This window comes from Lobosporangium transversale, assembly GCF_002105155.1.
Source record: "Lobosporangium transversale strain NRRL 3116 chromosome Unknown BCR41scaffold_52, whole genome shotgun sequence".
Classification (NCBI taxonomy): Eukaryota; Fungi; Mortierellomycota; class Mortierellomycetes; order Mortierellales; family Mortierellaceae; genus Lobosporangium; species Lobosporangium transversale.
Genome location: NW_019029030.1, coordinates 266591 through 291097, shown reverse-complemented (window position 1 = coordinate 291097; position 24507 = coordinate 266591). Strand labels below are relative to the sequence as shown.

Sequence of the window (24507 nt, the reverse complement as noted above, 5' to 3'; positions counted from 1 at the left end):
CCGCATTCTCATTACACTTTATTAGGCATTTGTACCTTTTTACAGGATAACTCTATAGCAATCCTTTAATATACATGTATATAATACACCGTGTAATATCTGTTATCCTTGGCGGATCGGAATCGGAATCGGAATAGTATAGAGAGACGAAACCAGCTAAGACGTTATAATAAACCAAAGGCACGCGAGAAAAAGAAAAAGAAAAAGAAAAAAAAAAAAACTTTGGGATTGAGAAAGTGAAGAAGCTCAATGCAAAGAGTAAAAAACAAAGCGCAATAGCGTTCATTACATTGTGGACGGTATAGAATTAAGAAAATAATGGGGATGCGAGGATAGCCAAAGCTGAAATGTTTCTCCCCGCATTTTTTTTTTTTTTTTTTTTTTTTTGAACATTTGTCCTAATGTTTTTATCAGTGTTGGTGTTGAGACAGCTGTTAGGGATAATTTGTTCCAAGACCTCTGTACCTGAAAATGCGTAACTTGACTAGTGATCAATGACCATAAAAGAAGCCAAGTATAGAAATATCGCCAATTTCATTTGGTCATGATATAGCCCGTTTCATTTGGTCATGATACCTTATATTTTTTGAATACTTTCGAGTGTATTGGCAGCCAATTGGCTCGCTTGTTGCGAGTATTGTTGCAAGTCCGTCACGTAGTGAAATGCCACCAGAACAATTCAATCATCGTTTTTAGATTAAAAATATAAGGTATATATCGTGACCAAATAAAATTGGCGATATAAATATATATACTACTATAGACGATAAATATATCATTACACAACATTCACGAACCCACATTGGTTCTATACGACAATCAAAATGCGGCGAATCCTCTCTTATTCTCCACATCATCAAAGTCTTGCTGCAACCCGTACCATGGCACAGGGTACATGTACCATCATGGACATTTCAAGATAGATAGTTAATGCTCCTCAGGCATATCCAAAGTCCCTGTCAAGGCTTTAAGATCTACTTTTTTTTTTTTTTTTTTTTTTTTTTTTTTTTCATTTCTTACTCTGCACTATAGAATGAATACCGAAAATAAGATTATAGAATAGAAACTATATTCAAACCAAAAAAGAGAAAAAGAAAAAATGCGGGGAATATTTAGGCCGAGTCTGATTCTGCCTCTCGGCCTTCCTGAACAAGAGCAGTTAGTCATTTTTTACTGGACGAAAGGTATATACTCCATGGCCATGACATGTTCAGTACAGCAGGAACCATAAGCATTCATAAACTGTACATATCACATGGATAAATATGGATAAATACAAAAATATAAACTCATAATACTGGACTCGATTAGACTGGGATTGAAATGGTCCCAGATTCAAACATGTACTGGTTAAACATTTGTATATATATATCAATAGAATAACAGGGTCTATCTATATAAGAGATGCATGTGTTCCGCCTGTGCAACATGAAAAATTCTGCCCGTGTTTTTTGCTGTTGTGCATGGAGTTGAGCAGTTCAGAAGCGACTATAAGTACGCAGACTCCGACAACAATTCTCCTCTTTCTTTTCTCTTCATTTTCCCTCCAACTTACTTCCACTGACCATCCTTCCACTTCTCCTGACAACAGATACGTCTGTCCCTCTCCACTCTTTGTCTGTCTGATCCTCATCATTCACATTGATACCATATTTACACTCTGATTCAGGATCAAGGCTTTCTTTACTCATCTTTTAATCAAGCAAATTCTTCATATCCCTTTTTTAACCACCCTGATCGTCGTTGGAGATCTTCCTTTCTTTCTGATCTAATTTATCGAATAATTATCAAACTTCATACACATACTTCCTCCCTCTACCGTCATGGCCACTCAAACCCCGACAATGCATCATGACAATGCCTCACAAGTCACAGAGCTCTCTGATGTCAAAGTGGTCTCGAGGCAAGCCTCTGTACGATCCATCAAGCAAAAGCGCATGTCTATCCTTGACAGCGTCATCTTCTGTTCACTCCTCTGTGTGATCGGTGGTGTCTCGACCGCATCTCAAGGAGCCATCAACGCCCAGCTGGGCAAATATACTGGCCAGGGACTGTCCTCCACAATTGTTTTCTGCATTGGTAATAATTCGCTTGATCACCTGCTTTCAGTCTGATTGGCACTTTTTTTTTTTTTTTTTTTTTTTTTTTTTTAACAAATGGATCAATATAAAGGTTTCGATCTTCAAACTAACTCTTAAACCGAAACATCTGTTGTTTTATAGGTGCTCTTACGTCCTGCCTCTACTTCTTGATCGAGGTACGAGGCCGTCCACCATCCAACCTGATGTTGATGATGTCGAAGGCCCCATGGTGGTCTTGGACAGGAGGTGTTTTGGGAGCCACATTTGTGATCATCACTATCTTGTCCATCCCCAAGTTGGGCGCCGGCACCACTACTGCAATTATCATCTCTGCAAAGTTGATCTTTTCTTGCATCATTGATCACTTCCGGTTCTTTGGAATCCCTTACAGAAAGTATACTTGGCAACGCATGCTGGCCACCGTGGGCTTGGTCGGGTGCGTTGCTGTTATTTCCCAATTTTAATATGAAAGAAAGAGGGACCTTTTTTGTATTTTACTTTTGTAGTTTTCTCTATTTTTCTCCCTTGAATAATATCCAGATTTTAGTTTTATTTTTTATTTTTTTTTTATTCATATGTAAATATATATCTATTTATCAATGGAGAGAGTAAAGGACCTTAAATCCTCAGAAGCAATAAAAAAAGAACGCTCTTGGTCTAAGCCCCCTCCTATCATGTGACTGCTCTCATTCATCTCAATAAAAGAGGGCAAACTGATTTTCTTTTTTTGTTGCTCAACATTCAAAGAGTTCCCACTGATAATAATAATAAGCAAGGACAAGTCAACATGTCGTTTTCAGAAGAAGAAGAAAGCCCAGATTGGTATATTGAGAAAGGATGGCATTTCGATCAGAACAATGATTTTGTTGACAAGGAGGGTACAGTCCACAAAAAACGCTGCAATATCGTTAAAAGGTTATAAGAAGACAAAATCATTTACCTTTCTGTTACTAAAGGAAATACAATATTATTCTATTTCATTTGGATCTTATCAAGGACGCTTTTTTGATTTTGAATCGCAGCAAGAACACTATGAATATGTCCAACGTAAAGATCTTTTTTTTTTTTTTTTTTTTTTAAATATTATCGAGATCATTTCCTTATATTCTGTTCAACTTCAGTGATGATTAGGAGACATATCTTCGACGAACTTCAACGGAGATTTGATTTTTATCCGATTTATGTTCCTGCAACCTTAGACTTGAAGCTTCCAGCTAAAACAGTAGTTAGACGTGGCCCCCGCTGCCCACAAGTCTATGCAACGTAAATTATTTGAGTCTTTTTTTTTGTTTTTATGAAAACAAAAAGTCTTTTGATTTGATAATGGCTGTTCTTTATTGTGTCCTTTTTTTTTTTTTTTTTTTTTTTTTTCGTTTTGTTATATCTCCACATCCGTCCAGAAAAGACTATCGTTCAAATCCAAAGCTCATGGTCATTGTTCAAGGGTTAGGAGAAGTGCCTCCGGGACAATGGGCCCGAAAACTGTTTACGAACGGAAAACGGGGGCAATGGGGACTAGCAACCCAGTTTCCGTACATCGAAAGGGCTCTAGCAGAAAAATGGGCTATTATCCTATGTGATCCAAACCATGACGAAGGGAAACCAAAGAACCGTAAAACACGTGCTTTGCATGTCCAACGCGTCTGGGAAGATTTAATCCGGTACTTTTTATATTTTTTATTTGTTTCTTACTGGTACTTAGATTTTCGTAAATCTAAAAAAAACAAACAATTCCTTTCATTTCCAGAAAGTCCATTGCCAACTGCGTGATATTTGTTGCATTTAGTGCAGGCACAACTGCTACGCTGGATCTGTATGAGGCCATAAGTAAGATTGGTATAAAAAAGCCTTATAAACCTTGTATGAACTTTGAAAGCATGATTGGTTTAACACCTTTTCTCTCTCTTCTCTTTTTCTTCTTCAGAGCTAGAATTCAACCAGCGTGTGCAAGCTATTGCTTTTTTAGATGGGGAAGTTAGTAGAGCTGATCCAAGTACTCCTGAAGGAGAATGGTTTGCAAAAGTGAGAAGGGGAAAATGAAAAAAAAAAAAAAAAAAAAAAAAAGCTGGCTGAATCTTTTGATATAAAGCTTATGTTTTTTTTTTTTTTTTTTTTTTTTTGGAATGTTCATTATGGCGGTTGGGATATATCATCAAAATAGCACTCGCGATCATTCCGAAAGCAATCACTTGACGTGGCTTCTACGAATGAGGAAACTGTTGCCAGTAATGTATCTTATTCAGCCGAAGGGAGTTTTTTTTGTATACGCATCTCAATACTAACAGTATGTTAATGCTTTTTTTTTTTTTTTTTTTTTTTTTTTTTTTTTTTTTAAAAAAAATAGCTTCTGACCACGACTCTGTGCCTGGAATTGCGGTGAAGCAAGTGTTTAGATTCTTAAAAGCAAAAGTCGACCAATTTGATGACATCCCTTCGCGTGCAGAGGTCAATGCACTCAATGCTGGTCCATCCTCAGCCGTTATATCAACATTGTCATCCTCGCCACAGCTATCGGAGCCCAATCCAGAGCCATCCGACTATGGCACTAAAGATCCCTCTTCTTAAAAAAAAAAAAAAAAAAAAAAAAAAAAATAGCGCAGTATATAATATACTTTTTGTTCTGAAAAGCCTCATGATAGTTATAAATTAACCAAGCCAATGCGCCATAATTAAAAGTAAAATAATAAGGGTGGACCGGACTTCAGGAGATATGGATATTTTTGTTTAGTTTTGCTCCAATGAGTTCGGCTATTACAATATTCCAAAAGCCACGCCCAAACATGTACACTACACATCGCTGATACTCAGAACGCGGCGCTTGGATGTTGTGAGCCTAGTCATTTGTGCCCACGGCGCATCGTGGGAGAGATGGGATGTTTGTTTACAGGTTGATTAAATGTTTTTAGTGAGAGAATATGAGTTGAAGTGACTAAGGTATAGCGTATTTTTGAATCGAACCTTTTGCTGCGAATTTGTTTTACTTGCTGCGGGAGATTTTGTGGCTGTAAAAAATGGCTGCGGATCGAAAATAAATAAAAGGGCTTTTTTCTTTTATTTTCTCTTTTTCTTCTCTTCACGAAAGTATCATTCGGTCTTGGTAGCACCCCAAACTTTGCAGCAACTTCAACATCTTGACGATAGCAGCAGCAACAGCCAGCAACAGCGCCAAACAAGTAAACAAGTACTACATTTTTTTCCCATCCAATGACAGATCCATCTATATGGAACCATAAACGTCTCGACCCGCCATCTTTACACTCAATCTCTCGTTTTTCCTCAGCGGACACTCTCACTTTCAATGATCCCACAAAGGTTTGGATTGATTTCCTCTTGGATCATGGTGGCTTCTTGACCTTACTTGGTCTGCCCGCTGTGATCGCCTTCTTTACTTTCCTCATCCGAATGCGTTGGCTTCGACTGCATCGTACGCCCCACGGATATGGCCGCACAAACTTGATTTACTGGCCATCACAATTCTTCATCGCCACAGCATGTGTAATTTTGCTGATCTTGGCTGTTAATTTGAGCAGCAACACGACCGGATGGAACCATGGACTCTTTGTAGGTGTCATTCTGACACTTATAGCATGGGTAACGTTTGCTGCTTAAAAAAAAAAATTATGCCACAGTATTGATGAAAGAGCTAACGGAATCATTTGAATTTTATATTTACAAACAATTAACCTCCTTTTAATTTTTTTTTTTTTTTTTTTTTTTGCCCCAACTGATCCGATCGGTTGGCTCATACTGACATTGGTATATTGAATAATAGATAACTGCCATTCCGCTCAACAGACTTGAACACAGATACGAGTCCCGCTCTTCGGACTATCTGTTCACATTCTACCTAATCTCCTTTTTGACCAGTGTGGCTACCCTGTACATCTCCTCTGGGTATCTCGGAGACCAAGACGATGCTGGGCCTGTGATGCTCTTCAATTTCATAAAATACTATACTATTGCTCTGGCAATTGCTTTCTTTTTTGAGGCCTTCCCTCGTCAGCACACTCGGGTGCAACGCCTTGCACGAGAGAAGGAGAATTTGAGCGATCAGCAGCAAGCGAACCTGTTCTACCAATTCTCTTTTGCATACTATGGGCGAATCATCTCACTTGGTGCATCTCGACCCCTGACTGGTGATGATCTGATCAACATGGACCCACCTAAACTTCGTACCAAGCCTAACTATGATCTTGTGGCAGCATTCTGGGAACAGGCTAAAACAAACGCAGCCAGGAAACAAAAGAAGCCCTCCTTTTTCTGGGCAGTCTTGCGTGCATACAAGAAGGAGACCGCCTTCATGCTGTTAGTTCGTCTCGTGGGGTTCTCTATGCTTTATGCTTCACCACTTTTGTTTGGACAATTGCTTCGGTTCATTGAAGATTATTCAACTGCGGTACAGGAAGGAAGAGCGCCGCCGCCCCTCAAGATTGGGTTGGCGATCACGGCCACCATGTTACTTTCCAACATTGGTAATACGTTCATCCTTTGTTATTCTTTCTTACTCAACATAGAGCTTGGAATCCAAGCTCGCGCTGCCACTGTTGCAATGATCTACCGAAAGGCTTTGAAACTGTCTCCAAAGGCCAGGCAATCGAGTACTTTGGGTGAGATCACGAATCACATGGCAGTTGATGCAGAAAAATGGATCGAAGCCAGCACATACTTGCCTCTACTGATATCTGTACCGTAAGTACTCTCTTTACCCTCCCATTTGAAACTGCCTTGTAACCTTCTTTAATTTGATACTTTTTATTTTTTATTATTATATATATACTCAAAGTTTCGAGCTTACTATTGCGATCTACCTCCTCTACCGGTTGCTTGGATGGTCGTTTGTTGCAGGTCTAGCAGTCTTTGCCATCCTTGTACCTATTCAAACCAAGATGGCTGCCTTCATGAATGGATTCCAGGATGATCAGCTCAAATGGATGGACAGCCGACTTCGTCTTATGACTGAACTATTTTCTAACATCAAGATCGTTAAGCTTTATCATTGGTACTTACTTCAAAATCAAAAGCAATTGAAATATTTCTTTACTATTACTTTTTTTTTTTTTTTTTTTTTTTCTTCCCTTAAAAAAAACTAATCGGAAAAAATGTGCTCTGACTTATTCTACTAGGGAAATGCCATTCCGCAAGAAGATCGATGCATTGCGTGCAAAGGAACTGAAGGCTCTTAAGGGCCTTGCTACTATTCGGTCACTCTTAACAATTGTCTTCTCATCAGTTACGCTTCTGATGGCATTGTTCACGTTTTGGGTGTATTCAACCGTTGGAGGGCCTAATATGACTCCTGGGAAGATGACATCCGAAGTTGTGTTCGTCAGTATTGCGTTATTCGGTATCATGAATCGACCCCTTGGATTGGTTGCCCATATGATCTCTAAAGCCATTGCAGTAAATGTAGCTATGAAACGTATTCAGAAATTCTTGTTGATGGAGGAAATCGACACTACGACGGTCCGTCGATATAGTCGACAGCCACCATCCAGCGACGGCTCGCAGGGCCAACGAGATCCTGCTTTGGCGATCGATATTCAAAATGGAACATTTGCATGGGAGAAGCCAGCGGAATCCGCCATTGATGATTCAGCGAGAACAACTGAGACTTACGAAGGTGAACGACAGCCTCTCCTTGCGAACACTGCGAGGAATCTGCCTACTGTCCGGCCTACGTTATCCAATATCACACTCCAGATCGCGGAGGGTAGTTTGACTGCTATTGTTGGTCGTATTGGCCAAGGCAAATCATCCTTGCTCGCAGCTGTCATGGGGGAGATGTATAAAGTGGCACTAGAGGGCGTTGTCGCAGTCTATGGCGATATCGCATATGTGCCTCAACAAGCATGGATTATCAATGCGACTGTCCGGGACAATATCTTGTTTGGAAAACCATTTGATCAGGAAAAATACGATAGGATCATATATGCAGCGGGTCTTCAACCTGATCTTAAGATTTTAGCTGCAGGTGATATGACCGAGATTGGTGAACGTGGTATCAACCTTTCAGGTGGTCAGAAGCAAAGGGTGTCATTGGCCCGTGCTGCCTACCAAGATGCAGACATCTATTTGTTGGATGATCCATTGAGTGCTGTGGATGCCCATGTGAGCCAACATCTATGGCAGAACCTGGTCGGACCTGAAGGCCTACTCAGGAACAAGACTCGCCTCTTGGTGACCCATGGAATTCACCATTTAGAGCACGTTGATCAGATTGTGTTGCTCAAGGGAGGTACCATCTCGGAGAAAGGGGAGTATCAGCAGCTCATGAAGGAACGCGGTGCATTCTATCAGCTCATCAAAGATTTCTCGACTCAAGGAAAGAAAAAGAGGAAGAGTAACAGCACCAGCAACAGCAAGCACTCCACCTTGAGAGAGCTCTTGCTTGGTAAAAAAGATACTAATAAGAATGGTGATAATACTGCGGCTACCGAGGAATCTATTGCATCTGCCAATAGTAGCATCAGCAACGTCGACATCTATAGTGATTCTGAAGGCGATGCTAGTGAACGCAATACAATTGCAGAGGAACCCATCGCTTCAAAAGCTAGAGAAGATGGTATTCAAGAGACGGATGACTCTGGTGAGCTGATTGCGGATGAAAAGATGGAAGTCGGAAGGGTCAGCTGGAAGATTTTATCAATCTATGCACAGGCAGCGTAAGTTATCATTTATATACTTGATCTCTCAATGTGCATCTACAGAAATGCGTAGAATGCATTGGTTTATTTCTCAACTTGTACTAACCTTTTATATGAACATATTGTGATTGTTGTGATTGTTGTAGCTCCTATCGCAACGCAATGTTCTGTATTATCCTCTTCATTTTGGCGGAGGGATGCCATATCGGTACTAATTTCTGGCTCCGTTACTGGATCAGCGATACAGAAGACAGAGAGAAGCAAGGACAGGAGCCCCGCCCTGCTTCGTACTATCTGATCGGCTACGGGCAGCTTGTTGCGTTGTATATGTGCCTGGATGTTATAGTCAACTATGTGACTGAAGTTGTGTGTGGTATCCGGGCTTCCAAGATTCTTTTTGATCGCCTTTTGACTCGTGTCTTGCGATTGCCTATGAGCTTCTTTGATGTCACTCCGTAAGTCTCTTTGGATTTGCGAACTACTCTCCTCCAATATGCGTGTTTATATGTATATTTCCCAAAGAAAAACGGTTACCATGGAATTGTTAAAGCACCTGTTCTTAATTATTTTATTTTATTTATAAAACGATTTTTTCCGCAATTTTAATATTAAGGATGGGTCGTATTGTGAACCGCTTCTCGTCCGATATCGATGCAATTGACACTCAACTCCCAGAGGAGTGGAACGATCTTTTCGCCTTCATGTCCATCATTGGAGGCACACTCTTTGTCATTGCTTACTCAACTCCGATCTTCTTGGTTGCGATCCCGCCACTAATGATGGTCTATTTTGGCATCCAATACTATTTTATCAAGAGCAGCTCTTCCTTGAAGAGACTAAACTCTGTGTCCAAGTCGCCTTTATACCAACACTTTAGCGAGTCCTTAACAGGAGTCTCTACTATCCGTGTGATGCGTGGTCTTCAGGAGCGGTTCATCCATCAAAATGAACAGCGAGAAGATGTGATCGTTAATCGTTACTACGCCTACAATCTCAACAACCGATGGCTCCAGATTCGACTTGAGAGCTTGGGAGCTATAACTGTCTACATTGCTGCGACTTTGGCTGTAATGAATGCCGACAAGCTGGATCCCAGTCTTGTGGGCCTGGCACTGAGCTACGCACTCAATATGATTGGATTCATTAACTATCTTGTCCGAACTGTGAATGAGATTCAAAACATCTTGGTCTCGGTTGAGCGTGTCGATGAATACTCACAAAAGCCAACTGAAGCTCCTGTAGAGACCGATGTGCATTTGCCGCCGAATTGGCCAGCCGAGGGACGGGTTGTCTTCAAGGACTATAGTGCGCGCTATCGCGAAGGACTCGATTTGGTTGTTAAAGATGTGTCCTTTACGGTAGAGCCAAGAGAGTCAGTTGGTATTGTGGGCCGTACCGGGGCTGGAAAGTCTTCTCTAACATTGGCTCTCTTCAGGATCATTGAGGCTGCAGATAGTTACTGGGCTCGAGCTAGCGATCCTTCGAATGATGGATCCTTGCCAGTCGATCATCAGGTATACATGAATGCCGGTAGTGGTGGATCGATCGAGATTGATGGTGTTGATATTTCAACTCTTGGGTTAAAGGATTTGCGTCAACATTTATCGATCATCCCACAGGACCCAACCTTATTTGCGGGTACAGTACGAGAGAACCTTGATCCCTTTGAGGAGTGCACGGATAAAGATCTATGGGAGGCCTTGGAACGTGCGCATCTAAAGAATTATATTTCATCGCTTGCTGGTGGGTTGTCGTTTGAGGTGGCTCAGAACGGCGAGAATTTCTCAGTGGGCCAACGCTCCTTGATTTGCCTTGCTCGCGCATTGCTTCGCAAGACTAAAGTGCTTGTACTGGATGAAGCTACTGCAGCTGTGGATGTAGAGACGGATGATTTGATCCAAAAAACCATCCGTATGGAGTTCAAAGACAGGACGATTCTGACAATTGCGCACCGAATCAAGACTGTGATGGATTCGGACAAAATTTTGGTTTTGGAAAAGGGTCGAGTACAGGAGTACGAGTCACCGAAGGAGTTGCTCAAGAGGAAAAACTCCTTGTTCTATCAGTTGGCAGAGCAGGCTGGAGAAGTGGATACTCTTCATCAGTAACTTCGGTTAGAAGCAAAAAATTAGTAAAAAGCTGTGCTGCAATTAAATATACGATGAGATTTCCGTACACGAAAAAGTCTGTGCTACAGCACGGATATAACTGTCCCTACTTTAAATTCTTTTTTTTTTCTGTCTCATGCTTTAAATCATTCATCAAAAGAAAATATAAAGATCCAGATTCTTCTTCCATGTCCTCGAGCAATTCGCTTCTACCCTCGGGGATGGCTGTCTCTAGTTTACTAAAACCAGCAGCTCTCTGTGCATTTCTCGCTTATCATGGTCTTAGTAAGAGATCACTCGCCCCATCAGGTGCTCTGGCAGCCACTGTAGTTGGAATGGGCACTTTCACCAACTCTCCTTATGTTTTTGGCTCTGTCCTTTTGGCCTTTTATCTGTCATCAAGTCGGATGACCAAGGTAAAGAAAATAATGACAACAATAGCAACAATAGCAACAACAGCGCTATATGAATATAGCAATAGCAAGCAATAGATAATTTGAAAAGTCCAGCTATTCTATCGATCTATCTTTTTTTATTTTTTACCAGTCGACTAACTGCGCTTTCAAATTATATTATAATTCTTACATAGTACAAATCACAGATTAAGAAGACACTCGAGGTAAGTCCGAATTAATAGTATTAACAGTAATAATGATAATAAAATGCAATACAATTTTCAATTGTTACTGACGACTTTTTTTTTTTTTTTTTTTTTTCAATCCAACATTAGGAAGATCATCAAGAGGGCGGTGGTAGAACAGCTACACAAGTGTTTTCAAATGGCGCTACAGGCACAGCATTGGCACTGGCTTTCCAGTATATCTATTGGACAACAGAATCTCGACCTGCAACCCTTTTCTTCACAGACCCACGAGCTACATTCATACTCTTTTCGTACATTGGACATTATGCCTGCTGCAACGGGGACACTGTAAGACCAAAAGAAAAAGAAAAAGAAAAAGAAAAAGAAAAAAACATTCGAACTGACATAAGGACTGGTTAGACTTATTTTATTTTTATTATTATTCTTTTATTTTTTTTTATAAAAAAAAGTGGTCAAGTGAATTGGGAATTTTAAACAAGTCATGGCCAACATTAATCACGACCTTCAAGAAGGTTCCTCCTGGCACGAATGGAGGTGTTTCATTTTTGGGATTGAAAGCCTCGATTGCTGGTGGTTACTTTATCGGTATCACAGCTACTCTTAGTATGATTGTTCAATTAGCATTCGAAACTCCTAGCTTATGGCAATTCAGCAAAGGATGGAGCGGACTGGAAACTTTTGTATCATCCCTAGATCCCAGGTTCTTTCTCGCGACCATTGCTGCGGGAGCAGGAGCAGGGCTTTTTGGATCTTTGGTACGATATAACCGAGAAGAGTAGAAGGAGAGAAAGGATAATAATAATATTAAAAAAGAAAGATCTACTGCAAACCCTTCTAACTTTAGTCTACTTTTTTTTTTTTTTTTTTTTTTTTTTTGCGACGAACACCTTAGCTTGATTCACTTATGGGAGCGACTATGCAAAAATCCAAGTACTCGACCAAGAATAAGGTGATCACGTATAAGCCTGCAGAAAAGGGTGATGAGGTCAAAGACATTTCTGGACTTGATATTTTAGATAACCATCAGGTCAACTTTTTCTCATCCTTGATCGTTTCTCTCGCCACTGGGTACCTTGCAACGAAGACTCTTTGGTGAAGCTGTTATTATTAAAAGAATGAAACATAGACCTTTTTTTTTTTTATAAAAAAAATATAAAAAAAAAAGAGAGATATCATAAGTGTTGGTTAACAAGGTTGATCAATCTGCACACGATCCGCCAGCAGTAATAGCTGCTCACGTCCTAAGCGTCAATGGGTTAATACTGGGGTTTTGGAGGAAAGCAATCATAAAGCTGCAAGTATGCTGTTTGGTTTGATACAATGTTCAGGAACTAGCCTTTTAAGATTTTAGTCGAAGGATGTAAAGGAGAAACAGTGTGGCCCCGGACGCTCCGAGCACTTTCATTGGGGTCTCCCCCAGTCTCTCAGCGCCACTCAAATGAACTAGCATCATCATCCTGCACGCGGAGCCTCCTGCAAAAGAAAAGCCTACAAGCTGTGGGTCATCCTGGTGAAATCGCATCATTCACCCTTTGATTGATCTGCTGTCTTCTTGTTCCGCCGAAAATGAAGGCAAAAGCGGCGTCTTTGTAACGATGTACCAACTTCAAAGGCCTTGCCATATCATTGCACAGTTTCAATATTTACTGGATAATCATTTCCAATTAAATATTGTAGGATGGGCAAGCGACACTAGAAACTAGGACGAGAATTGACAGGGGAGCGGTTGAGGCATACACAGCTGGTGAGGATATCCTTTCAACGTTGGTTACCTCATCATGTATCCGTTAATGACTTGCCATTGTCATATAACTCTGTATCATCATTTTAAGCTTCATGGAAAATCTTATGGCTGTATCCTTTACGCCTTTGAAGTACTTCCTCATCCAATACATTGATGCAAATAAATCTGTTCACTCTGAGCTAGCTAGACACGCCATGTTTAAATATATTTATTAATTTGACTCTATTCCTAGACTACAGTGTTTAGACTTTGGTGAGTTTTTGGGTGTGGAGAGAGAGGATGCGAGGGTAATTTGAAATTGGCGTGTTCGACTCGTCATAATCAGATTAAGGAAGAATGAGATTATATACAAGCTTTTCTGATAGGTCTATTCGATTCGGATGCTTGCCACTAACAATGAGGAAGACCTATCTATTATCATCATCCAGAAAAAGGAAACTTCAATGCGTTATGGTTTCGGTGGACGATCTGTTGTTCGATATGGAGGACATAGAGGATTTCATGCCCTTCTCGCAATTACGTAATACTTGGTTCCTAGTCGACAGCTCATCAGCACCATAACGCTTGGATGCCAGGACTATCTTTTCAGTGACACCAAGAACTTTGTATTCTGGTGACAGTCTGTATAAAGAAATCAAGAAGAGAGTAGCGTGGATACACTACATGGCTCCGTGGGAGCTAGATGGGTTAAAAGAATGCAGAGGCAAGATTGGAGCCTTTCAAGAGGTCTCTGAGGATCTTACGGAACACCTGTATGAGTTGATTGGTGGAGTGCCAAGGTATATCCTCGAGATGCCGCTGAAAATACTGAGTTTCTACTCCCCGAGGATTTTTGTAAAAAAGTAGTGAGAGCAGAAGCAGAAAGATATCCATTTGGCCGCGTTCAGCAAGCTCTCGACAGCCTGAACGACCCATTGATGACACTTAAATACTTTGAAGAGGATAAAGATTCACCATATTACAGTAGCCGACTTCTTCACCGTTATCCGATAGAAGATGATAGCAAATTTCGATTAATATGGGCTTCTAACTATATCATGGAAAAGGTGTATGATGCAGCGGACGACAATACTTGGATTATATATTGCATCGGCTCATCAAAGGTACAACTAGAGAACAAGGAGTAATGTTCGAGCTTTATATACGACGCATGCTACGGATAGGCAACCGTTGCTTTAAGGCCAGGAACTTTGATGACAATGCTGAAATAACCATCGATATCAAAGCTATCCCGAAGGTTAAATAGTTCAATACTCTTGAATGTTACAAGAACAAGATGCAAGGGTCGCTATGGAACCCAAATAGCAAGACCTTTGTCTATGCTCGAAGTTTGTAGCAATTTGAGCTTGGAGTGGGACTCAGTTAAGAAGTAAGAATACACTATACGTATTTACATAGTAATAAACTATAGCTGCTCTAGCTCCAAGGCTTCTAATCATCCGTTTATCTTGTAAAAATGAACGAGCTTTTGCTATTCTGAAGGAAACTAGGAAACTTTGGTAGGAATTAGCTATTAGATGGCCCGCTTAGGCTTTTAACCCCTATCCCAAATTTGATGGTCAATATGCACATCAGAACTGCTATGAGTCTTTACCGGACTTTCCTCTGGCCTATTCAAATATGGTCAATCATCTTTCAGGCCCCAGCATGCATGGTATTGCTCAAATTTATCCAATAATATCAAGATCGGACTTGTGAAACGCAGCAACGTTCACCTTCATTACGCATATGAACATCAAGGATCGTGTTTTCCTGAATCGACTCACTAAAAGCAGTCGTAAAACTATCCCCTTGCCACCAAACCAGCAAAGCTTTCATATCATTTTCAGAGAGTAAACTACTCGCTGTACTTTGGGAAAAGCACGCGTGGAATGTGCATAGGGCTAAAATAAGTAACGAAAGATGTATTTATTATGAATCATGAATTTTCGATAGAAAAAAATAGGTAAAAGGCTGAACTATAATAAAACCGTTACTGCCAGAATTATTTATTATGGTCGCTTGGAGGGTTTGCCACCATCCTTTGAAACGAGTAGCACACGAGACTCTGGTTCTTTATTCGCAAAGCCATTTGGGTGTTGACTGATCTCGTTCAGTCTTTTCTGTGTGTATTATTTTGTGTTCTTCGATTGACAAGCACAAAAAAAGTTCCTGTACTTGACCATCAGCTACAACAAGCCGTCATAGCATGGCTGCAACGGACTCCAATACTTTCATCGCTTGTCTAAGACAAGCTTTGGAAACAGATGACAGATAGAGACATCCTCAATAATGAGAGTGTTATCGTACGTGGGTTTAAATTAGCCTTTTTAATTTTAACTGGATAAGAAATGACATGGTAAATTAAGCAGCAACCAATAAACGACCAATTATGTATTTCCTCAATCAAAAACACGGCTTTGTGTCCTCCAAAGGAACGCATGTTATTATTATCTATCCCTCACAGGAACTCATTCTGCAACATTCAAGTCACTGTATTCGAACTATGTAACGAAAGCAAGTGATGATGATGTTCAGTCAGGTCAGTTTATCGTGCCATTAAAAATTATAAACAGTGTCATCTGATATACAAACATGGAGTATTACCCAGGGCGTGCCGCACGGAGCGGTTTTCTGAAGCACTTTCTTTACTTTATAAAGGCGTACGAGAAGAAGGAACTCCTCCTGTTCAATCTTTCGTCGTTCATGGTCTGTCCGGGCTCGGTTATATCGAGGTCCAAGATTTTGAAGCTCCCGTTGGATATTGAACAGTCTTTGTTGAAGACATTCACTCATCCCTCGAGGCTCCAGCAGCAAATCTCGGGGTCGCTCTTTAGCTCGTTTCTTTTGTTCTTGTAGTAGCAGTAATTGTAGACGTAAATGCTCCTCTCGCTCTTGTTTGGCATCATTCACTTGGCCATCTATTATCTGCTCCTCCCACTTTCCTTTCCTCTCCTCCTCCTCATTTCCATGATCCTTCCGCTGCTTCTCTTTTCGCTTTTTCTTAAAACTAAACCACAAGTTTTTCAGTCGAACTGAAAGATTCATGTGTACAGACTGCCTGGTGCTGCAACGTTGCAAAGAGCGGGGAGGGATATACAAGGCAAGAGGGAAAAGGAAAAAGGATATGAGACTAGGGAACGCACAGGAGCAGCAATGGAAGAAAATAGAGGAAGAAGAAAAAAAAAAAAAAAAAAAAAAAAAAAAGTAAACAGAAAGATAAAGAATCGAAAGAGTAGATAATCACAAAATCATATTTCAATGCTTGGTGTTTCTTCTTCAGCATGATGGGATGGCTTCAGAGATTCCAAAAAAAAAAATAAAAAAAAAAAAAAAAAGAAAAAAAGAAAAGAAAAGATCGAAAGCCTTTATTTTATTTAAAAATTGCTTTTATCAGATCGCGCGTAATTTTTTTTTTTCTGCTTTGTTGATATAGGAGCTGACGCGTAATTCTTTAGGAAACACAGATATCGGGGCTAATACATCCTTTTGTCTTCCTATTGTACTCAAACTTAGTAACATAGTGACATAAAGAAAGAGGAATTAGCCAAGTCTTAAGATAAATCAATTTCACTTAAATTAAATAGGATAGCAAGGGAAAGGAAGAGGGGGAAGCAAGGAATGAGGTAAGGGGAGAGAGGGACTAGACGTGTTGTGTAAAACTTCCTACCCAAGATTTGCCCCAACCCTGTTTTCCTCAGAGCTGATTTTGCAAGATGAAGGCGCTTAAGGAGACGAAGCTCCTCCTGCTCGATCTGCTGTCGCTCGTAAACCGTTTGAGCATTGCCATATGCGACCACAAGTTGCTGGAGGCTCGTTTGAATGGTTGTGATACTCTCTTGGAGGCCCTGCAGCGTCTCCAGAGGTTCAGACAATGGCAACGGCAAAGCCGGCTCTGTCGCTCGTCTCTTCAGCTTCTGCAGCTGCCCGTACTGCTGTTCGTACTGCTGCTGATACTGCTGTTGATACTGTTGCTGCTGCCGGTACCATTGCTGGCACCGCTTCTGCCTTTGTTCTTGCTCTAGCAAATACTTTCGCTGCTCGCACCATTGTTGGTACTGTCTCTGCTCCTGCTCCCACAGATCATGAAGCTGCTGCCGCAGAAGCTTCACTTGCGCATCTCTCTCCTTCTGCTCTTCTGCAGCTTGCTTCTTCCAGTCTATGTATGGATGTCTCTTGAAAGTGAACTTCTCCACTGGTTCGTCATCATCATCGTCCTCCACATCCTCTCCCCCCGTCTTCCCTACTTCCTCTGGATCCTCCTCGTAATCAAGCCAACTATATTCATCATCTTTGGCTCGCCCTTTGCCTTTGTCTTTACCATTTGACTTCTTTTTAAAATTGAGGAAAAGAGCCTTGAGTCGATTTGTAGAGCTCATGTGGATATTACGTGTGTGTGCTTTTTTTGATAGGTGGGTATGGTATAGGGTATTCAAAAAAAAAAAAAAAAAAAAAAAAAATCCTGGAGAACAGAGCAGAGCAGAAATGAATAAAGAATTAGAAATGAAGAAAGAAGAAAGAAGAAAGAGAAAAGGAAAAGAAGAAAAATATAGATATATATATAGATATTGAAAAAAAAAAAAAAAAAAAAAAAAAAAAATAGAACTGAACGCGTAGGCGATCGTTAAACCTTATCGATATCCATGCAGCCGCTATGACCATAGGGGAAGAAAAAATGGCTTTCAACATGAATTTGTGTCGCGCCAGAATGTACTCCTTTGATCAGCTTTTTATGACTGTGTAAATAAGGCATTGTTGCAGATTAGCTGATAAGTTGCAATGTAACAATATCCAGGTAGTTTATAGTTTGTTCCGCAACCACTACGCGCCGCCAATCTATTACCTATTGTATTTTACTTGAATATGACATGCTCAAAAAGGATGATAGCTATTAGTACTCGATGGATTATTTTATTGACTATGTTAAAAACTATGTGGAGCCTTATATTAAGGTCTTTACTATCCTACTCGATTCCCTTTACTTAGCGATTAAGCATGCGTCGCACATCCGCTTTGAGTTGATCGGATTCACTTAATGCCTTGTCCACAGATCGTGCCACGTCAGAAATACTCGAATTTGCTCGTGATTGAGCATGCTGGCTAGCCAGTGTCACCACTGCATCAGGCATGCCTGCTCGCAAGGCCTGATTTCTAGCAGAACCAATAGCAGAAGACGCCATGCTCTTGGATCGCAGAGACGCCTTTGACACAGCTGTATTACCCATCGCCCCCACTCCTGTCACGTTTGCTGGTAAGCCTGCAGCAATCGGCGTTCGAAGCGACGCCGCGGCTGCCAGACGGCTACTAGGAGTTGAAGGTCCCTGCATATTGCCGGAGGCTGAACGGTTCAGGAATGGTTTCACAAGATCGGTTAATGAATCTGTGATAGAGGACGATCCAGCAGATGCAGAAGATGAGGGGGCTAGAGCATTGGCTCCACCAGAGTTGGGTGTTACAATGGTAGCGGAAGATGATGAAGAGCTGTAGGAGGAAGAGCGTTGCTTTGCATCAATTGCGTGCCTGGCAACCAGATCAAGCCCTTGACTGGTAGACACTATAGTGGGGACAGCAGATACACGCTTTGATGTCGGGTTGCTTCCTGTAGGGGTACTACCACTAGATGTGGAAGCAATTTCATACAGCATGTCAGAGCTAACACCTGTAGTCACAGCCTCATGCAAATCGTTCGCGGTCTTGCGGAACTTGTCCTCCCAGTAGGTTGAGACGCGTCTCCACTTCTCAATCTGGTTTTGTAATTCGAGCTTCATAAAGTCCTTTTCCATTCGCAGTTTACGGTTCCAGTCTTGGGCCTTGAATTTGTCTGCGCGTTCCTTATCGAGCTGAGCGTTTTGCTCTTCTTGGATCTTCTCCAACAGTATCCTGAATTCCGATCGTAGCGTCGTGACTGTAGGCGACTTGATGGGGTCATTGTTATTGAAAGACTTGATTCCGAGCAGCATTGTGCGGTAATGTGTCAACTGTGCCTGTAACTCGTTTACTTGACGCTTCAGGGTATTGGCAAGAGACTTTGCGCCCATGGCCTGGACCTGAATATCCATGAAATGCTGAACTACTGTGTTGTAATCAAATAAAACCGATTCTAACTCGCGGCGGATTGTCTTGAGAAGACCACCGTCTACCTTGGCAGCAGCAAGCTGCTTTTGAGTGGTAGCCAGGACACGGTCCTTGGCCTCGAACCGAGCTTTGATAATCTGAATCTCGCGATCAAGCTTATCATTCTTCTCGAGTAGCTCCTTATGAAGAGCCTGATACTTTGTTGACTCGATCCTAGCACGGTCCAGACTACCTTCAGCAGCCGCGAGTTTGTCCTGTAGCTCGTACTTCTTGGTCTCGAGACTCTCAGCATGGGTCTCAGAGCTGGTCAAGGCAACGCGTACGTCATGCAGAGTGACTTCGAGTGCCTCAATACGACGTTGCAAAAGTGAGTTCTCAACTTTGGACATCTCAAGTTCCTTACTGAGTTTGTTGTTCTCTTTCACAAGTTCCAGGTTCGAGAGAGAAGAGGGATCAATCGGGCCAGAGTCTGTACTGTGATCACCAGCGGAGCTCATCGTGTCCTTGACCATGGCAGCAAGACGGGATCGATCTGATTCTAACGAGGTGACTTGCTCCATCAGGCGCTTGCGCTCTTTGTCCGGCTTGGCGCCATCAATACCTTGGGCCAATAAAGAGGAGATTGAGGTGGAAAGGAGTGAATACTGTGCCGATTTGAGTCTCAGGCGGTTCTTAAGGGCAGTTACCTTTTCCGCCTTTTGAGTCCACAGATCTTTTTCACGGTCTGCTTGAATGAGCTTCAATTCAATCCGCTTCTTTTCACCTTCAGTCTCTTCCAGCATCAACTTGAAAAGCTCTTTTTCAGCCTCGGATTCCTCCAACTGATTCATGAGCGCCTTCTTTTCCTTGGCAGGATCCTTGGCCTTGAGTGTCAGTTCTTTATTTTCTTTCTCCAACCGCTGGATCCGCTCCTGAGTTTCCTTCTCCAGTTCTGCTCGACTAGATTCAGACTCGATCAGCTGAGCTTTCATGCGTTTGTTCTCTTGTTCTACAAGATTCAGCCTTGCATCTTGGATTCGCTTTTCAGCCATGACACGTTCCCAATCTTGCATGATCTGCTCCCACTCCTCTGTTTCACGAACCTTGGGCGAGTATGAAGACAGACGCTGATGAAGTTTGCGAGTTATGGGTAGGTCTTCCAAAGCGTCTTGAAATTCATCATCATTTTCATCACCCTGACTGAACGAGAATTTTTCTTCTCCTGCCTCAGAGGGTGTTGCGGTACCGCTTTGGTGCCCAGTGCCATTGACGAGGATATCATTCCCGATGGCAACGATGGCATCAGCAGCAGTCAATCCTTCTGTCGTTGTTTTTGTTGGAACACTTTTCTCAGCAGTCGACTCTGTTGGCTTTTCTGTAGAGACGATAGTTTCGTCCTTGGTTGTTGCCACGGCTGTATCGGATGTCCCAGCCGTCATGACGAAAGAAGGATTGTTGATAGTGTATTTGTGCTCAATAGGTTATCAGACGCTAAGTTAAGAACAGTGAAAGTGAATGGAGTATTTGGGAGTGGTTAAAATTGTACGTCTGCTTTTTCAGGAAAAGATGGAAGAACATTGTTGCTTCACAACTTGTCTCGTCTCATCTGCCTGCATTCGAGCGTTCCTGGGTGACAAGGTATACAGTAAGTTTCTCTGTCTTTTTTTTTACTTCTTTGTCATCCTCCACACATCCATGCTGACTTTTTTTTTTTTTTTCCTTTTTTTTTGGCTGATTTCATGTAATGCCTCTTTTTTTTTTTACCACTCCGTTTTCGAGGTAGCGTGAGCATGGGATATCGTCTTGTCCAATTACAATTGAAGTTACCTAAAGTTTTAGCTTGTACAGTTGTTACGCACAATAGAGTAATAAAATAAAAAGGAAATGATGAAGAGATGTCGAGCTGAGCAATGTGAAATGAGATGACTGATGGTACAATCTGTCGAAAGGAGAACAGAAGAGAGGGAGGAAAAAAAGTAGAGAATCAAGATCCTAAAGGTTAATATAACAACAATAGCCAACCGGGAAATAGTCCAGTACGGTTCACTTGAAAAGAAAAAAAAGAGAGCTCAAGATGAAAGTTGAGCTGTGTGTATCTTGAATACATTTCTTCATTCATCCACTTTCTCTCCATACGGGCAAGATGATAGATAACAAAGGCATGCAATGATGTATACTTTCATGTCCCAAAGAACCTTGCCGCAAATACCAAAGCTACAAAATAGCTTCCTCTTTTTTGTGAGTATTTGAGGGTCACTATAGATCAAGACAAAGAGTGGATAGCCAGCCCAATTGAAGGCAAGAGATGTCAATTAAGGACCAGAAAAGAGATATCTGATCTTTTACATTCATCAAAGTATAAAATATACATCCAGATGAAAACAACACCTCCAATTAAGAGTGGGAAATTCCCTCTAGATACAGAATAGAAAGATCGGAGAAGAAGGACAAGATGTCGCACAAAAAAAAAAAAAAAAAAAAAAAAAAACATATAATTTTGAGCATTCCTTCACCAGCACTAACAGATTAGAGGTATGAACATGTACCATGTACAAATGCACGAGTCGTTTGAAAATGTAACGATGTGTGTAAGACTTTCTTCTTGCGTTTATTGGTCAGCATATTTCCTGTCCCAACCAACTTCATTTTTCCAAGGATATTCAGGTACAAAGTCTACGCCAATGGTGTGACTGGTAGTGGACATTTGGCTTTGCTGTGCCTGAATTAACTGATAAATTCGTCGAAGGCTGGAACAGCAATAAGAACAGTAACTATGAAACAAAAGAAAGTGGAATGGAGACAAGCCAAGACAATTCTTTCATCACTCTACTGATTTGACATCGACAGGAAGAACTAGAAGATGGAACAGGTTCTTTGCATTTGACAGGATTGTTTAATAGTTCTTCAGGGTTGATATGATTTGCTGCATGGTCTGTGCGATTATTATTGTTATTTTTTTTTTTTGACACATGACGCAGCAATGTCGCATTGAACTAGCGTAACTGGCAAACTTTGCTCGCGCATTTTTCTTCTTCACGAGGTTCATTCACATTGGTGAGCATAATCCCAATAAATAAATAGTCTGTGTACGATTCTTTCCGATCCACTTTTTTTTTTTTTTTTTAAAAAAAAAACTCATTTTTTTTTTATTTTTTATTTTTTATTTTTCGGTTGAGCTGGAAAAGGCAAAAAGCGAATCAATCATGATGCGGGGAATGATTCTCTTATGCAATTTTGCAGGCTTGAAAAGAAAAGAAAAAAATAAAAAACTTGTGGATACATCATCGGAACGTATGTCAATAAAGCCCAAATGTCCATTTAAAAATAAAAAGTGAGAGATCAGAGGAAAAAAAAAAAAAAAAAAAAATGCTGCGCCCATGTCTCATACTCTAATCGGGTCTTCAAATGGTGATTAAGGACTGTATTTCACAGATGGAAATAAAATGCTTTTTTTGTTTCCGTTTCTTTTTTGATGGATTCGCGTCAAAGCAAGATGATCCCAAAGTCAAGGCCGAGAGAAGCGCATGATTATGAAATGTGCCTGGAATTGCACGCATATTCGCATGCAAAAAAAAAAAAAAAAAAAAAAAAAAAATTCAAAGACAGATAGAAATGGAACGATAAGGTGCTGCAGAAATGGCGACAAATAAAAAAGTTTTTTGTAACCATACAATGATCCATGCAACATCCACACACCCAGATATGAACGCACAACGGAGTTTTGTCTCCATACTTTTTTGCTTCTGGACCCTTCATCCTCTCTCTCCACCCTTCTCTCCTTCTCTTCTCTTTCACACACTCACAAACATACACACATCTGCATCCGCAGTCTAGTCTATCCCACGTCCTTTTCACCCTCTCCTTTCCTTTCCTTTCCTTTCCTTTCTTTGTCTCTTTTGTCTCTTTTGTCTCTTTGGCGGGAAGAATGACCATGCCACTAGACACTGCTGATGTTGTCCTAAAGACTGTCGCCACTACACAACATCAGCAACATCAATATCAGCAACATCAATATCAACAACAACAACAACAACAACAACAACAACAACAACAACAACAACAACAACAGCAACAACAAGACCTGAGCGACTGGGGTCAACAACATCAATATAGCCAACATTATTATCAACATTATCATAAACAATATTATCACTATCAACATCACCCTCCTCCTCCTCCTCCTCCTCCTCCTCATCATCATCATCATCATCATCATCAGGGCAATAACAATAACAACGATACCACTACCAGTGGCCATAATCATACCCATAGCACTCATAGCCGCCGAAGTCATAGCCACTCTCACTCTCGTTCCAGGAGTTCCTCTGTCAGCAGTGGCAGTAGTGACCGCTCTCGTCGACATCATTCTCGCCATCGTCATGCAAAGCTTGCAGCTCAACCAACCTCTACAAGAGTGTCGGCAAAAACCACACCAATGCATGACGACACTGATGCAGGACGGTTGATCCCAATTAACCGACCTGTTTTTGCGATCGATTACCTTGGTAATGGCTGGAAGAATGAAGAAGACATTGCAACTTCATGGAAGTTTATGACCAAACAGAAACATCAAATGATTAATGGTTTTCGACTTGAGAATGCATCCTGGCGCAACTGGGCTAAACAACGACATAACCTCAAAACGATCAGTCCAAAGGCATTGAATTGGTATGCTCAGTCGCGCATTCGCGCATTTAAACACCTAAGCTTACAAAGAAAAGAGAAAGAAAAGCTTTTTTTTTTTTTTTTTTTTTTTTTTTCGCACGCGCAAAAAGATGAATTGGCCCATGCTCCCCCATAATTTTTTCATATTCCCCCCCTCCGAACAATTGAAATCGATCGCTTCACCAATGTTGTAACGCTTAATAATATTTTAATCTCCTCTTCCACATTCTAGGCTCAAGGACAGTGATACAACTTGGCTGTATGGTCCGTTGTACAAAGCTGCCATCAACGATTTTGACATGTCCCGCTTCGGGACACAGTCCGTTGCCTCTATACCCACTTCATCCAACAAGGAAAATCTCCTTGGCAATGGATCCTCAAGTACCAATAGCAATACCAAGGTGCTAAAGCCCGTTCTGAAACGGAAAACGGCCTCTGAACTATTCAAGGCCGATACTCTCTTTCATGTCCAATCTGATCTCAAACTGTCTCGCAAGATTGAGCCTCACAATAAGGCCGCTGAAAGTACTATTATCAAGGAGTATCGTCAGCCCAAATTAAGATTCAACGATTCTGTCGAGCAATGTGTCTCCGTAGACGCAGACAGCATCTCAGAACAGGGTGATGA

The 24507-nt window shown here is 41.2% G+C and overlaps 6 protein-coding genes across 6 annotated transcripts; 5 read left to right on the top strand and 1 right to left on the bottom strand.

Moving 5' to 3' along the window:
• Positions 1–1444: 1444 nt before the first annotated feature.
• On the top strand, positions 1445–2736 carry BCR41DRAFT_389727 (hypothetical protein). Its single transcript, XM_022028152.1, has 2 exons — positions 1445–2079; positions 2223–2736. Exons 1-2 carry the CDS (start codon positions 1824–1826, stop codon positions 2543–2545), a joined length of 579 nt encoding a protein of 192 aa, XP_021876969.1. The 5' UTR covers positions 1445–1823; the 3' UTR covers positions 2546–2736.
• Positions 2737–2825: 89 nt separating this feature from the next.
• On the top strand, positions 2826–4776 carry BCR41DRAFT_190065 (hypothetical protein). The gene is made up of 8 exons (XM_022019813.1): positions 2826–2959; positions 3078–3128; positions 3203–3344; positions 3482–3742; positions 3868–3908; positions 4006–4103; positions 4243–4306; positions 4426–4776. The coding sequence occupies exons 1-8, from the start codon at positions 2869–2871 to the stop codon at positions 4644–4646; spliced, it is 969 nt and encodes a 322-aa protein (XP_021876968.1). The 5' UTR covers positions 2826–2868; the 3' UTR covers positions 4647–4776.
• A 390-nt stretch (positions 4777–5166) lies between these two features.
• On the top strand, positions 5167–10891 carry BCR41DRAFT_382133 (hypothetical protein). Its single transcript, XM_022027344.1, has 6 exons — positions 5167–5672; positions 5854–6770; positions 6865–7080; positions 7205–8743; positions 8872–9180; positions 9339–10891. The coding sequence occupies exons 1-6, from the start codon at positions 5286–5288 to the stop codon at positions 10831–10833; spliced, it is 4863 nt and encodes a 1620-aa protein (XP_021876967.1). The 5' UTR covers positions 5167–5285; the 3' UTR covers positions 10834–10891.
• Positions 10892–10927: 36 nt separating this feature from the next.
• On the top strand, positions 10928–12565 carry BCR41DRAFT_327861 (integral membrane protein DUF92-domain-containing protein). Its single transcript, XM_022021676.1, has 5 exons — positions 10928–11249; positions 11423–11452; positions 11564–11764; positions 11887–12192; positions 12330–12565. Exons 1-5 carry the CDS (start codon positions 11022–11024, stop codon positions 12531–12533), a joined length of 969 nt encoding a protein of 322 aa, XP_021876966.1. The 5' UTR covers positions 10928–11021; the 3' UTR covers positions 12534–12565.
• A 1056-nt stretch (positions 12566–13621) lies between these two features.
• Positions 13622–17539, bottom strand: BCR41DRAFT_400736 (hypothetical protein; the record flags this gene model as incomplete). Its single annotated transcript, XM_022029159.1, has 5 exons — positions 13622–13802; positions 13925–13999; positions 14339–14469; positions 15813–16195; positions 16831–17539. The coding sequence occupies 5 exons, from the start codon at positions 17537–17539 to the stop codon at positions 13622–13624; spliced, it is 1479 nt and encodes a 492-aa protein (XP_021876965.1).
• A 6149-nt stretch (positions 17540–23688) lies between these two features.
• BCR41DRAFT_279175 (hypothetical protein) lies at positions 23689–23886 on the top strand (the record flags this gene model as incomplete). The annotated part of the gene is made up of 1 exon (XM_022020209.1): positions 23689–23886. A coding segment is annotated over one exon (198 nt), but the record flags the coding sequence as incomplete, so codon positions are not given.
• Between the last annotated feature and the right edge of the window lie 621 nt (positions 23887–24507).